Source organism: Chelonia mydas, chromosome 3 (genome assembly GCF_015237465.2).
Source record: "Chelonia mydas isolate rCheMyd1 chromosome 3, rCheMyd1.pri.v2, whole genome shotgun sequence".
Lineage (NCBI taxonomy): Eukaryota > Metazoa > Chordata > Testudines > Cheloniidae > Chelonia > Chelonia mydas.
The window spans coordinates 127,849,126-127,864,971 of NC_057851.1; the positions used below are offsets into that span (position 1 = coordinate 127,849,126).

General features: G+C 40.9%; 1 protein-coding gene across 5 annotated transcripts in view; it reads left to right on the forward strand.

Moving 5' to 3' along the window:
* Positions 1-15,846, forward strand: part of DISC1 (DISC1 scaffold protein) — a 369,386-nt gene that overhangs the window by 349,194 nt on the left and 4,346 nt on the right. For 3 of the 5 annotated variants that reach the window (XM_043543293.1, XM_043543291.1, XM_037895243.2), the window contains one exon: positions 4,096-4,213. In XM_043543293.1, the coding sequence (XP_043399228.1) occupies positions 4,096-4,213 (118 nt within the window). Of the gene's footprint in view, positions 1-4,095; positions 4,214-15,846 lie in introns of those variants that run through there. The other 2 variants (XR_006289703.1, XR_006289704.1) reach the window with 2 other exon arrangements.

The window sequence follows — 15,846 nt, forward strand, 5'->3', positions numbered from 1 at the left end:
TAGCTGCAAAGAGAGGGGGTGGTGGAAGATCTCCTTTTGCATGTGACTTTAGGAGATGATCTGGAGGACCCAAATGAGATGACCTATGTTGTCAACAGAGTAAAACTAGTCTGAAATAGACCAACACAGAATAGTTCTTCATTGACCAGGGCATTTCTTTACTGCAGAATTAACACAGGTTTTTATTTGGGTGTGGCCCTCAACCTCCCTCCCATCTACACATACAATTGTCTCATGGGCTAGCTGGATTGTCTGAGGTGATAACTTAAAATCGGAGTGAGGCTTTCACTTGGATTGATGACCCACCCATTTTGCAATGTGGACGCAGGCTAAACCTTTTGAGGGCTGATAGTCCTCCAGTGCTTTCCCACAATTACCCCATGAGCCCAGAAGGACAGACAAGTTCTCTGACAATTCACTGGGAAAGAATCACAGGATAGCTCATCTTACTGCAGTGCTAAGAACCATGGAATATGCCCTTAGCAGTCCTAGCAACATCCATGGGTGAGTGCACACCACTGAGAACACAGTAACTCAGGTAAGGCTTTGCGGTCTGGCCACGCACAGCTGAGCTAGACAAACCCAGACGCTCAGACCTAGGTGCCGATCACATGAGTTGATGCTGCAATGAAGATGTCTTAAGGCTCCTCAGTATTTCGTACGCCAGGAAGCACAGATGAATGCAACTTTAGAAAGGAGTTGGGTTCAAGGGACTCTGGAAACCAGTCCTGTCTTTCAGCAATTATGCTAGTTAGGTGACTGATATTAGGGATAAAACTGGCCGTGCAACAGTGCTCTAGGAAAGTACTCTGACCTCAGACTTGACTTAACTCACCTGAAAACAGGGACGTCCCAAAATAACACATACCCTTATTGTATCATTTTGCTTAAATATACTCAGAATGACACACATTTTCAAAAACAGTCACTTAATCTGCACAGTATTTTTTACCTGTTGCCTCCAATGATGATTTTTTTTCAAACCAGCCTTGGAAATCTCATGGTTTTTGGCAGCGTGAGTCTGATCTATAATCTAATATACTAATAGCCCTTAATTAAAACAATGTACTGTAGTCTGATCCAGCCAAAGTACTCAATATAGTGATATTATGGAACTAGAGCCTGCTTTTTGTTTACATGTCACTTTAAAACAGCACTTCTTCATGTTCTGGACTGTGGTCATTTATTTTAAGTGCACAGTCCACAGTGATAGCTTGATTTGGAAAACTTCATTCATATGTTTTATCCATCAAAGCAAATCTGCACGTAAGAGCTTTCAAATCCTAGTTAAAAGCTTTTCTTGCTAAATCAAGTGCTTGTATTTTATAGTACCGAGCAAAACATCACTGCACCGACCTCCACCCCCCCCCCTTCCGCCGCCACACACACACACAACATTGACACATTTGAAATGATGGCTGTATGGAGATCTAATTTTCTTATGACTGGTGAACTTCTTTAGAAAAAATTGGCATTCAAAGATGGAACTTTCACTAGGTAATCATCATTTTTAGATGACTATCAATGATTTACTGACTCTTCTCTTTCTAGCATTAGAGATACCAAAGTTTATTTAGGTTTCAGAGTAGCAGCCATGTTAGTCTGTATTCGCAAAAAGAAAAGGAGGACTTGTGGCATCTTAGAGATTAACAAATTTATTTGAGCATAAGCTTTCGTGAGCTACAGCTCATTTCATCGGATGCATTCAGTGGAAAATACAGTGGGGAGAGAACATGATATATACACAGAGAACATGAAACAATGGGTGTTACCATACACACTGTAAAGAGAAAAGGAGTACTTGTGGCACCTTAGAGACTAACCAATTTATTTGAGCATAAGCTTTCGTGAGTTATAGCTCAAAGAGAGTGATCACTTAAGGTGAGCTATTACCAGCAGGAGAGTGGGGGGGTGGGGAGCTTTTTGTAGTGATAATCAAGGTGGGCCATTTCCAGCAGTTGACAAGAACGTCTGAGAAACGGTGAGGGATAAACATGGGGAAATAGTTTTACTTTGTGTAATGACCCATCCACTCCCAGTCTCTATTCAAGCCTAAGTTAATTGTGTCCAGTTTGCAAATTAATTCCAATTCAGCAGTCTCTCATTGGAGCCTGTTTATTTAGAATGCTGCAATCTTTTCTTGTATGCCTCTCACAGAGCTATTCTCTAATAGCCTTCCAGTTGTGTAAATTGCTCAGGTTATCCCTCTCCCTAAAAAACATACAAGAGCTTGCTGGTGTACTGAATAACAATTTACCAGCTTGATGGATGACTCATTTTCTTTACCCCTTTCTAAGACAAGGACATTTACAGTCAATATAGAGAGAGGCCGCCTTCTCCCCACCTGCCTTTGAATTTAAAAGCAATGGGCCAAATTAATCACTGGTGTAAATTCACTGTTACACCATGGATGACTATGCCAATGCTCTAAAGATCCACAGAACCAATATAGTTGGGAATCAAAATACTTCACGCTGGACAGCACACCCCAGCGAAGAGCACACATGCTTCTTAAGAGAAGCCCTGCCTACCTTGGTGAGCCAGGCAGTGAAGCTATTTGGTCACCCCAGCTTGTCTCAGTTGCTCCCTGCCCCAGCCCACCCACTCGGCTGTATTTTTCCTCAACGAAGACATTTCTGGTTTAACTTATTATTAGTGAATGCTTGGGTTTCTGAATATGCCCCAGAATCCTTTGCCCTGGTTTAAAGGAAGCATCACAGCAGCTGGCATTTTGGATTCTGAGGCTCATATAAGACTCAGGACACTAGCTGCATGTGTAAAATTAACATCACCTGTTTGGATGAATTTGTAGGGGATGCAGCAAGAGAAGAATAGTTCAGGCTGACCTGTTAGTGATTGACCATGGTTGTCGAAATACTGTGGTCATGGAAATTCAGATCTGGTACCTAATCACCCATTTACATATACTTAGCTTTCCCCTGAGTCTGGCCATATCGCCCAGTGTAGATGCAGGTGTAGATTAAAATAGCAAAATTGCCTTTTTCGTGTCTCACTGTTACAATTAATTTTAGAACTTTTTTCCCCCCAAAATAATCATTTGCCAATTTGCTATTCACCTAATGAGGAATGACACTGCAAGGAAATATTCAAATGAAAATATCTGTAGCAAATATTCTAAACCTGGTTAATTGCAAAATTTGTAAGTAGAAGTAGCACTACACATTTTAAAATTTACTGTGATTGAAATAAAAATTGTGGGAAACAACTAGTTTTTTAAACTTATATTTTCTTGCTTTCCTTTGTAATGCAATAGCAGAATACTGTTAGTCTAAACCAACAAAATTAAAGTTATTATATTAGATAAATTCATGTTCAGTGTTCTTAAGGTGAAAACATTAAATAATGGCACATATGTCAAACCCGCCCAAAATTCTGAATTGTTCAAGCAAAGTCTCTCAACACTTTACCAGATTTTTTTGTCTTTTCAAAAAAAATTAGCAAATTTAGTGCTTGAAAGAGATGTCAACATTTATAGCCTTCAGGTAAAATTTTGAAAAATACCAGTGACTTAGGAACCCAAGTCATGTTTTCAAAAGCAACTTAGGCACTTAGAAAGTCTCATTGAAAGTCACTGGACCTAAATGTCTAAGTCACTTTTGAAAAATAGAACTTTGATGGTTTTGAAAATTGTACCCCTAGAGACTATAGTCTATTTAACCATAGAACATGAACAGCATGGGCCATGCAAGATTCCCCTTCACTGAAGGGCTGGGACCACTTTGGGTCCACTTTGTGAGAGGGCAGTTCAATCTCAGTGACCATTTAATTCCCTGCTGAGTATGACAATTATCATGACTTATTTTGCTGCTTGGGGATGGATTGAGACCACAGGTCATTTAATTTCACATAGGTCACCAAATCATCATACGATAACAGCTTTCAGTCAGTACAAATGGGACCATGGTTTGAACGAGTGACCTAGCAATGCAAGGCACTGCATCCTGTTACCAGTTCCCTGAGCCATCCAGTCTTACTGTTTTTAAAATATTTATTTTATCTTTAATTTGCCATGAATTTGAACTGTACTAATGGAATAAATAGCAATCACATTTTCTTTTCTTTTTCAACTCCTAGGACTTCCACGTATTTTCTGCAGAACTTGGTGAAAAATGTGAAGCAATAAGTGAGAAACTGGTGCAATTAGAAGATCAACTCCAAGCAGCAGTCTGCAACTTGGATGACAATTTTATTCATATCCTTTTGCTACATAGATTAACTATTTATCTCCCAGCTTCATGTAAAGCACTAGTTTATTTTAGCATGATCTGCATATGTTAAGTAAGGTGGAAATGAGTGAATCGAACTAATGTGGACATTTTTGGTCTACTAAAACATTCCCAGAGTGCTCATTCACTATGGGTCTGATCCAATTTGTGATGAAGTCAATGACAAGACTTCTGTTGACTTAAATAGGAGTGAGATAAGCCCTATAAATTTAATCTTAGATGTAACAGTCGTCTGCTTATCTCTCTCAATCTAATCTCTGAGTTTTATAATGTACACATCACTGTTGGTGTGTAGTGCACCAAGTAGCACGCGTGTAACAGCCACCACAAATCTGCCTTTTTAAACATGATCTATTTAGTTAAATTAAATGTGAGTTCATGTGCAGTCAGAATTGATTACAGATCTCTAATCTGGCTGTTGTTCCTTTTGAAATATTCAGTCGTTGTATCATGTGGCATCTACCATGTGATTTACTCTGCATACAGTGCTGTACAGTGAAAATAGCCATAAGAGAGTTGGGTATTTGATTGTCTTTCAGCTGAAAGCCCTTGGAGAAAATACAGAAAGAACCAAAAGGCTGCTTACACCACCAAGCATCTGGGTAAAGGTTGCTTAACCTTTACAGAGCCACCCGCCATACCTATATATGTAGAAATTTTCCAACTTTAAAAGTACAGACTATTTTTTCACCTCTGTTGTCTAATCCTCTTATTGTGTTTATAGAAATAAATTACTTCCACCAAAGGCAATGATTCTACTGAGAATGGAAATTAGCCTTCAGAAAGTGTAAATGTAAAAAGCATAAGAACAGACTGGTTGGACTGGGGTCTTGGGTTAGTATTTATTCTTTGTAAACTCTGAAGAGCTTACAATCCTAAGCTATACAAGCCAAAGACATGATGAGCCATGGAACTCTAGCTCAAGTAAGAGAAGATGGGAGGAGGATTTGGGTGGCGAAGAAGGTAGCAAACTTTCTTGGAGCAAGAGCAGAAGGAGGGCTTGCTGGAGGTCAGGGAGTTTACGATTGTTCTTGGCACAGGAGCAATGTGATAGAAATGAATATCCATGAGTGCAAGAAGAACAATGAAGGGAGCAATAAGGAAAGAGGTTCAGGAATAGCATACAAAATGAGATCCAATATACAGATGGGGCCAAGATTATGTAACGCTGTGAAGACTAGGACATGAAACTTGAATACAGATTGAATCCCTTTCATTGGCTTTCTCAGAGGGCAGCAATTTTGTTGGAGTGGCAGGAGAGAAGAATGATTTTAGAAGCACTAGATGGATTTGATTGGAGAGAAAAGATGGGTGAGGTGGGAAGGTCTAGAGAAGTTTAAAACAGACAAGATAATGATGGACAAGAACTGGACAGGGTTTTCAGGGAATAGGGAAGAATGAAAAGAGGATGGCTATATTACAGAGAAAAAGGGGGCATGCTTAGTAGAAACAAGTATATGAGGAAAAGTGGAAAGATACCACTGTGATTGTAAATCTGGGAGACAAAGTGTCATGGTTACAGGAAGAACTGCACCTTGGACCTTTTTTAGTCCCTCCCTCTCAAGTGCACCTGTTAGGTAACAGGGCTGGCTTCCTGCACTTCACTCCAGGCAGAACCACGCAATCCAACCACTCTGGGACTGGGTCACTGGGTTGCAGCCTTCCTGGTTCCCAGCCAGGTTAATGACATAGGCTGAACTGCGTTTGGAACCCGTAAGCCCTTTCACTCTGGGAACCTGCGACCAGGGAGTTGATTAAAGCAACTCAAAACAGGGTCTTCAAAACAAAGTATTATTCATTTGTTTCCCCAGAGGTACAAAGCACATAAAGCAAAAGGTAAAAACAATAAACAAACTAGACACATTGCTCTGACCTACACCTTCATCGTTCCTCACCAGCTTTTGTAGGTTCCTGTCAGCCCAGCTAATCCCCCTCTCTGGCTGGGAAAAATAGATGGTCTCTGTGTACCCCTTAGCCTATCAGTTTTCATTGATTCTCCCTGGGCAGCCTCACCTCTCTCACCTAACTCTCCTCCCTTTTCTAGGCCTATGCTCCTGCAATGGCTTTGGGTTTCCCTTTGGTTTTTCTCTTATCAGCCTTGGCCAAACAGCAATGTCACTAGGGTTGGGACATAGGCATCACCTCTTCATGGCTATAAGCCTGGCTACTGTGCTTTACTGTTGGGTGGGATGTTCCTTATCTAGCCTATTATTTTACTGTCCCTGCTTGGTTCTTTTAACAATGCCTTTTGATCTAACTCCAACTCCATAAAAGAAGAGAGTCATGCACTATATTCATAAAAACTAATACAGGTTGTTTCTCAGTTTGTAGCACACAAATTCTTAATCGTGTTTTCAGTGCAGATAGAGAAGAGACAGAGTGGAGAAGTATTGAAAGGAAAGATGAAAAAGTTCCATTTTGGAGAGTTTGTAATGGTAGCTGGACACCCAAGAGGAGGTGTTTGAGAGACACCTGGAGATGAGGAACTGAACAGAAGGCATGCAGTTATAAGAAACAGAGATTTGAGATCATCCTCATCAAGGCTGTAGTTGAAACCATAAGAGCAGACAAGGTCATGAAGGAAAGACAGTGTAGAGGCTAAGGACAGAATCTTAAGGGACACTAACAGATGGAAGGAAAGAGGAAGATGATTCACTTTATTTGAGATGCTGCATTGTTTTATAGACCTGGAGAGCCATTACCAACCTTGCCAAAGCTTAAAATTATAGAATAAGCCTGATATTCATTAAAAGTGCATAATATTTTTACTGTTTAAAATTCCTATGAGAAACAGAATGATTCAACCAATGTAATTAGCTATTTTGCAGTAATTTGTCATCACTTAGAATCCCTCACTGCTCTAAATGTTTGTCTTATTTTTACAGGATGATAATTAACTTGTGTTCAGCACAGACCAATTTGTAATGTGTTTATGAGGCATTTGTATAGTATAATCGATCGACCTTAATCCTGTTTGAGATCTCTTTGCAATGCTATATACATACACCCATTTAACTCCCCTATAATAAGCGGCAGGAGGTTTTAACTTTACACCTTATGGCTCATTCTTAATTGAGCCCAGTGTGTTTAATAGGTAGAAGAGCACTGGGAGACAGGAGTCTTCTATTCCCAGCTCTGCCACAGACTTGCTATATTTTCTTTTGGAAGTCACTTTACATCTATATTTAAGTTAACCCAGCTATGAAATGGGTCTGACAATAGTTACCTACCTTACAGGTTTGTTGTGAGGTTTCATACATTTTTGTTTGAAAAGAACTTTTTGATTTTTGAATGACAGACACTGCAGAAGCACATAATATTAGTATTATTTTTAGAAAGGCAGTATATGCTTCAATTTAGTTTAAATTCCAAATGTAAAAGTTAATTAAAAATCATTTTGAACTTTGAACAGACTTCTGGGTCAGTCTCATTTAGAAACACAAGTAAGTTTTCGCCCTGATTAGCTTTCAGTGCCGCACATTTCCTTCCCCACCTTAACCATGTTTTAATAGACAATACCTTTAACCTAATACTTTCAGTTTTTTCAATAGCAATTTTCACTATTCATAAGATTGATCTTAACATGATCATGCACCTTGCGGTTAGCAATAGGATACATACAAGGTTCATAGGTAGTGTAATTAACAGTAGTGAAGAAAGACAATTTAATGGTGTTTGTTAAATGCACTATATATGAGGTGAAAATTTGGTTTCTAAGTCCAGGTACTGAAGATCACAACATAAATCTGGAGATTTGGAAGTCATGGGTTTGTGTCAAGACTTGGCTCTTTGATATCAGTGATTACGTAAGTGAAGTTAAATCCTGTAATAATGAATGGATAACATGTATATCATGTCCTGAGGGAAGGATGCTGTTATGGCTTCCAGGAGGTGGATCAAGAACGATTCAGAAAACTTATTTAAAGTTTGTTGAATATCTCAAGTGATTGCTAGCAGCATAGAGAGAGCCTTTAAACTCTAGATTACGAACTAAAATCCACTAAAGGTCAATGTAACCAAAAGTTATCAAGTTGTCCCTTGTGGTCACTATGTTGTATTTAAAAGGGATGAAAAAAATCCAATCTTTAAACCATTATTCAGAATCAATCCTGTTGGCTGTTAAATGGCCTATGAAATAATCATGGTCTCATTCCTGGTATTCCTGTGTTACAAAAACTAGCACCACAATTGGCACCAGTTACTATTGTCAACAGGGAGTTTAAGGATTGATCTGAGGATTCATTATGTGATATTTTCACAGCATTTTATTTATTTGGTTTCAGTGAAAACACTTATCTGAAATGGTAAGTGCTTATGTGTTCTTTATTGAAAATACTTTTTAAGATATAAAACTATGTAAGGGATTCTCAGGGTTCCCTCCCCACTCTGAACTCTAGGGTACAGACGTGGGGACCCGCATGAAAGACCCCCTAAGCTTATTTCTACCAGCTTAGGTTAAAAACTCCCCAAGGCACAAATTCTCCCTTGTACCTTGGATTAGGTAACGCTGCCACCACCAAGTGATTTAGACAAACTCAGGGAAAGGACCACTTGGAGTCCCTACTCCCTCCTAATATCCCCCCAAGCCCCCGCACCCCCTTTCCTGGGGAGGCTTGAGAATAAACAAGATGAGCACAGACAAACCGTTTTTTAGGACACACCAAAAAAAACCCCAATCAGATTCTAAAAGAAACAGAACTTTATTAGAAAGAAAAAAGGTAAAAGAAGCACCCGTGTAAAATTAGAATGGAAGATAATCTTACAGGGCAATCAGATTCAAAAACACAGAGGATTTTCCTCTGGGCAAAACTTTAAAGTTACAAAAAAGAAAACCAGCAATACACCTTCCTCTCAGCACAGAGAAAATCACAAGCCAAAAAAAACCATAAATAAACTAACGCATTCCCTTGCTAGTACTTACTAATTCTAATGGAGTTGGATTGCTTGCTTCCTTGATCTGTGTCCGGCAAGCACACAGAACAGACAGACCAAAACCTTCCCCCCCACCCCCAGATTTGAAAGTATCTTGTCCCCTTATTGGTCCTTTTGGTCAGGTGCCAGCCAGGTTAGCTGAGCTTCTTAACTCTTTACAGGTAAAAGGATTTTGTGCCTCTGGCCAGGAGGGATTTTATAGCACTGTATACAGGAAGGTGGTTACCCTTCCCTTTATATTTATGAAAGGGATAGATGTAATTTATTTGTAAAACGTAATATAGAACTTAATGAGTACAGTAAAAACTTCCCAGCAAAACTCTTGATTGGTAAAAGAAAGGAAAGCCGTGAATATACTGAGGAGAAAAAAAGTATATATGGCTGAAATTTGCTGTCAAGGTGTATGGATGTAAATGAGAGCAGAATTGATCCCAGTATCTTTTTAATGAAAAGGACTATAAACGTCCTGCAGCTGCCAAGAAATTCTGCCAATATTTAGTATACATCATGGCTTTGATTAATAATTAAATCTGTATTAGAGGAAATAATTCCCAAGTGCCATTGTTTTTCATTATACATTTAGATGGCACATAACGCTCGAATCAGCCATGCTGTTACTAGTAATTGCAGGTGTGACATGAATAAAGGAGAAGGCGATATTTCTTGGTGTTGAATATTTACACAGAGCCTCTTGGGATTCTCATTTGATATTGAAGTTTCTCACTCCAAATATTAAACAGTACCTTTGAATAAAAAAGCATCAAACAAACAGAATAAAAAAATCTCATCTGTAGCACTCTGACTGTCTGACATGTTTGCTGAATTATATGTAGCATAACCAAATGCAACCACAAAACAGTCAACTATAGTTAATCAGTGGCAAGTGTATGAAAACAGTCTGCATCATTAATTGGAAAAAACCAAAGAAGGAGCGGTGACTCATTGCTGGTGTCTGCAGGGCTGATGAGAGGTGTTACTTCACTGACAGTAAAGGCCTAGAATTTCCAGTAAAATTAAATGGCTCCTATATTGCAATTTCACAGTCATTTTTGTTCTTAATTAGCAGTTATGGTTTGATAGACAATTTGAGTGCATGTAATAGTTCCTTCTAGAGAAAATGCTTTTGTTGAGAGAAAACTGGGTTGGGCTATCTTATGTTAAATGCACAAAATCCCCTTCCCCTCCCTTTTAAAAACCCAAATATTAAGTAATGATTTTGAAGTTGTAATAGCATGTTTAAATGTTGATTAGAGACACATAGGTCCTAGCCTCTTTACTACACCATGTATTTGGTGCAGACATGGGGCTTGATTCTGGTCTCCTGTACATCAGTATAAATTGGGGTAATTCTGCTTAGTGGATTTACACCAGTGTAAAAGTGATGCCAGAGCAGAATCAAGCCCATGTCTGCACCAAATATGTGGTGAAGTAAATATTTAGTTTTTTACCATACCTTAGTCAGGAGTCACCATCTGGATGAACCTTTAAGAAATGAATGTAATGCATTACTGCAGGAAATCTCAAGGCAGTAGTGTGGTGTTTGACCCCCCTCGGCCATCCCCACAAACTCCAGCACCACCTTCATTTTTTATTACAGAATTGCAGGACCCACCATGACACTTGTCATGCACTACCAGTGGGTTTTGCAGCATCTCCATTATGCCTTATAGTTCCATCTCCTTATACTTCCATGGATGGCTCTCTTCCACACTCTATGTTGGCAAATAAAGTTAGGAGAATCACAGATTAAATAAGGTCTAGTTTTCAGCTTGAATCCCTGACACTCAGGATGGCAGAGACCAGCCCTCATACATTTTTGGGAGGGGTGCGGAAGGGAACACCACTCTTAGGCTTTGGCCAATTCAAAACTTGATTTTGACAGACACCAAAGAAAGCACCTGCAGTGCTCCTTTCATCACAGGAAGGGTTGCTTTCATCCTACAAGGGAAAAGGAAGAAAAGGGTGATATAGAAAGGCTGGAGATGGGCTTGGAGAACTCCTTGCCTCACTCCAGCCCCAGGAGAACAGTGACACAAACAGAGAAATCAGGTAATTGGAAGTAAAGGCATCCCTAGCTCGCTGCTCCTTCAATAGGTAACTTGTTTGCGTGGTGGGAATCACAACACATACAGTATAAGACACATCATTATGTGCTAATCTCAGACCACTGCAGTACTTAGGGCCACTGTAAATAGGCAGAGTGGTTTGCTAGGTAGAACAGGAAAAACCAGCCAAACAACCCACAGACATCTGTCTGGCCATTTGTGTTCCTCCTGTACCTGTTTCCCCCACGTGTTCAGAGTGCACTACTTACAGCAAAATAATATTACTTTATGAGAGATCCAAACCAGGAAATCCCAGTCTAAGCCATCACCTCAGCCTGCAGCTCCAATGCCTTCTGTCACCCAGCAACCTACTCTTAAAGAGGTTCCAGTCCTCCTCCCTGGGTTCTCTGGATTGTGGCATCCAGCCCTTCATCTTCTGCCCTTGAGCACTTTGTGCCAGGGGAGGAAGAAGCTTAATTGGGTTAATCCTGTTTTCTAGCAGCAAACTAGTAGTAGCCCTGCACCCTGTCAGAGACATGTATTGAGCTTGACCCCCCATGCAGAACTCCATTTGTTACCAAAAGAGGCTCTACATACTGCTTGAAAGGAATATATGGCCCTTTGCCTCAGTATTTCAGCCTTAACTTTACAGTTACTGGTGTGCTTTGGTTTGTCATATTGTGAATGTGGTGACCTTTCTGAGACTACTAGAATTTATTTCAAGCATAAACCAGTCATATCTCTTGCTCCTCCAGCAAACAGCTGCTTTTATTTATATTTTTTCTTTTCTTTCTGCCTCGTAGATATCATATTCAGTGGTAGTGAAGCATATAATTTTTTCTTCCATTTTTTTCTACCTAAAAACCTTTTGTAATCATTTAGTATATTCCAAACAACAGCATGTAGTTCCAGGCTGCATATCAAAGGTAATTAAATCTCAGGGGTTTCTTGGTGTTCATAAACTGCATGAGCTATGCTTTTACCAGTTCTGAGTTCAGCAGAACTTTATGATTAAATTGCATCTTGGTATTCAATCTGCAGGGCCGGCCTTGGACTCACTGGGGCCCAGGGCAGAAACTACGGAGTGGGCCCCCACCCTGCCTCTCTTACCTGCTCACACATTAGATTTCTGCAACATTTCTGAAGCTGAAGCACAACCCCTGCCATGCGGGGCCCCCTATAGTCCTGGGCAGTTAGCCTGCTTGCTACCCTCTAATGCTGGCCCTGTCAGTCTGAGACCACTTATTACACAATAACAATATTTCCCTGCCTCACAGAGGTGGCGTGAGGCTTAATTCACTAGTGCTTGTAAAATGCTTTGAGATCATTGGATGGGAAAAGTATACAGAAATGCATATTATTGTTGTTATTTATATAAAGTCATAGATTGATTCTGTCTAGATTAGTAAAGCTGCCCCAAAATTCCCCCCCCCATAGTAAAGTGTAAAGAGTGAAACATCACAGTAAATTAATGTAAATTACTTAAAAGATGAAGTTTTGAGGAAGCTATAATAGAATCAAAAGCTGCCAAAAGGCTTTTCAAACTGGTGTTCATGCCTGCCACAGGAGTGATTTGCATAACTTTCCCATGATTCTCCATAGTCACATTTTTCAAAAGAGAGAGAGCTTGCTTTTTACAGTCGCATAACCTAAGGGTGCCTTTTTGTTTTGACATTGCATTGGCATTGTAGTTGGGTAAAACAACATTTCATAATGGATGAACTCTAAGAAGGCCAAAAGCAGTATAGCATTTCCTTTCTGTGTATTAAGTTAAGTTTTGAAAAAAGTACGGTTTTTGTTCCAGCTCCAGTTTTTTTCCCGTTTACACTGAACTAGAACTCAGGGTCTCACGAATACCCTGTGATGCTTTACTGTTGTAAACTAAGATTTACTCTTCTCTATTATCAGTTGAATCTGTGTTAGCGTTTTTGGGCCCCGATACTGCAACCTGACCTGTGCAGGAAGATCACGGAGTACATTAAGAAGGGGGAAAAGAAGTCAAGAAATTGTCCAAGAAAATTAGACAATTGGCTTGTTCTTCTTCCTGGGATAGCAGTTCCTCTAACTCATCACCAGAAGGCTCCAGAGCTAAAAGCTCTGGTTTCAAGGTTTTCAGACATAGAAAGAATAAGCATAATAAAAGATGAGATTCCAGCGTAATGTGTCCGGGCAGGCCTCTATGGCTAAACGCTTCACATGCAATCAGAGGAATAGAGACATTGGCAGAAAAGGGGGCTCAAAACTCCCTGGACTAACCAGACACTGCTTATGCTGTGATCAACCATGCTACAACTTCCAAACCAACCAAACCCTGCTCATAGGGCAGGTCGGTCATGCCACATCTGCTAGACTAACGCAACTCTGCTCACTATGGGTCGACCATGCCTCATACAGCCGACTGTAGAGAACTGAGAGGGAGAGCAGCGCACATATGGAGGAACAAGCAGGCAGTAAGGGCTCTCTTGGCTCACCACTTATATCTGACTGACTAACTCTGCCTGCTCTAACAAGGGGTGGTAACCCTTCTGGAAGCCTGTCTTGTTCACCCTAGGATTCAGTGAGGCAACACGGCTGTGCTCTTCTGTAGTACCGTCTGGCTTATTAAGAGATGCAGTCAGACAAAGACCCGCACTATGCAGCTGTTAGGTAGCTATGCCTGGCTCACTAAGAGTATGTCTACACTGGGGGGGAAAAACACAACAAACCACGCCATGGCAGAGAGTCTTAAAGCCTGAGTCAACTGACTTGGGCCCACACGGCAGGGCTAAAAATAGCAGTGTAGACGTTCCCACTTAAACTGAAGCCCGGGCTCTGAAACCTGGTGAGGGGGGCGGGTCTCAAAGCCCTGACAGCAGCCTGAGTGGGAACATCAACACTGCTGTTTTTAGCCCCGTGAACCTGAGTCAGTTGACCCATGCTCTGAAACTCTCTGCCATAGGGTTTGTTTTGTTTGTTTGGTATCTTCTGCAGTGTGCATGTACCACAAGGGATCCATTGAGACAAAGGGCTGCACCATGCAGCTGTTATGTAGCTCTTCTTGGCTTACTAAGGAGTCCAGTGATAGACCAAAACCATATTAGCAGCTTTGAAACGTTCAGGAGGTTAGCAATTCGGGGAGCCATTAGACAAAGTCATGACAGAGTCCTCAGATAAATCAAAAAGACCTTACAGGACTTCCTGATTCCAAATGAAGGAAAAGGAATAGCCAGCTCTGTTACAGGCTTAAGAACCTTTTCATGGCTAATCCCCTAAAGACAGAAGGTGAGGCTACACAAAGTCAGATGGAACCAGTTTAAGCCCGGGAAGGGGAGAGAGCACTCTTCCCATAGTGCAAATTCCAACACTAGAACAACTCCTGACTGTGGTCAGGTGGGTCGAGCAAGCAAGAACTGGGGGTGGGGAAGCTATTAAAATTCAAGGACCAATGGCCTCTCAACATCAGACAGATGGGCCCTGGATGTTGTTCGAGAAAAGTGTCAGAAGATTCCAAATCATGGTTTTCTCCCTTCTCAACTACTCTCAAATCCTGAAAAGTGGCGGAATATACCAAAGACCACAGATCATCTTTTGCAAATCAGTGTGATAGAGAGCCACCAAGGCAGTGATGTTCTCCTGCCAATATTCTTCTTATTTCTGGTACCCAAGAGATCTGGGGAGGACAGAGCTGTGTTGGATTAAAAGCACCTGAACAAGTTAATAAGGAGGCCCAGGTTCAAGATGGACACTTTGAAGTCAATAGTGGGAGTGATCAGGATGATTACCTTTACATCAGTCGACTTGAGGGAGGCCTACCTTCATTTGCCAGTTCACAAGGGGCACAGGGGAGTTTTGCAACTTATTCATGGGACCAATCATTTTCAATACAAAGTGCTGCTTTTCAGACTGTCATTTTTGCCTCGGGTGCTCACAAAATTCCTCATTTTGGTGGCTGTTCACAGACAGTAGGAGACACAGATGTACCCTTCCCTGGCTGACATTTAAGTAAGAGCCCCATCCAAGAAGGAGTCCACTTGAGTAACCTGAACCACAATCCAGATGTTACAACAGCATGGATTTATAGTACATTCCGAAAAGGGTCTTCAGCCATATCAGTGCCTAGTTCATCTAGATGCAGAGGCTCACAAAATGTTTCTGCCAAAAGATAGGACAAGATTAGATCAGCAATTACCCTCCTGAGGAGATGCCCAAGGGCATTAGTCAGCACTCTAATGAGTGTTCTAGGGGTGATTGTGTCCTGCACAGGGATAGTGTTCTGATCAAGTATGCATATGAGGACTCTCCCGGGCTTCCTGATGTTGATTCCCTGTTCTCTGATATTTCCATAACAGAAAGTGACCATTTTGTCGCTTGTTCTGAATTCCCTGGATTCGTGGATGAGCCTGGAGAGGTTCCAGGGAGAGATGAACATGCAGAACCAGACAGGTCTGTCATAACAGCAGATGCAAGTCTGGAAGGATGGGGAGTGTTCTCCTAGAAGCATGTAACTTAAGGAACATAGTCCTTTTTCAAATAAAAGAAAAGCACACATTTTCTAGCCCTGGGGGCAATAAAGTACGCTCTTCAAAACTGGCCTCAGCATTGCTGAACAGTCATATCCTTATAACGATGGACAGTCTATCAGT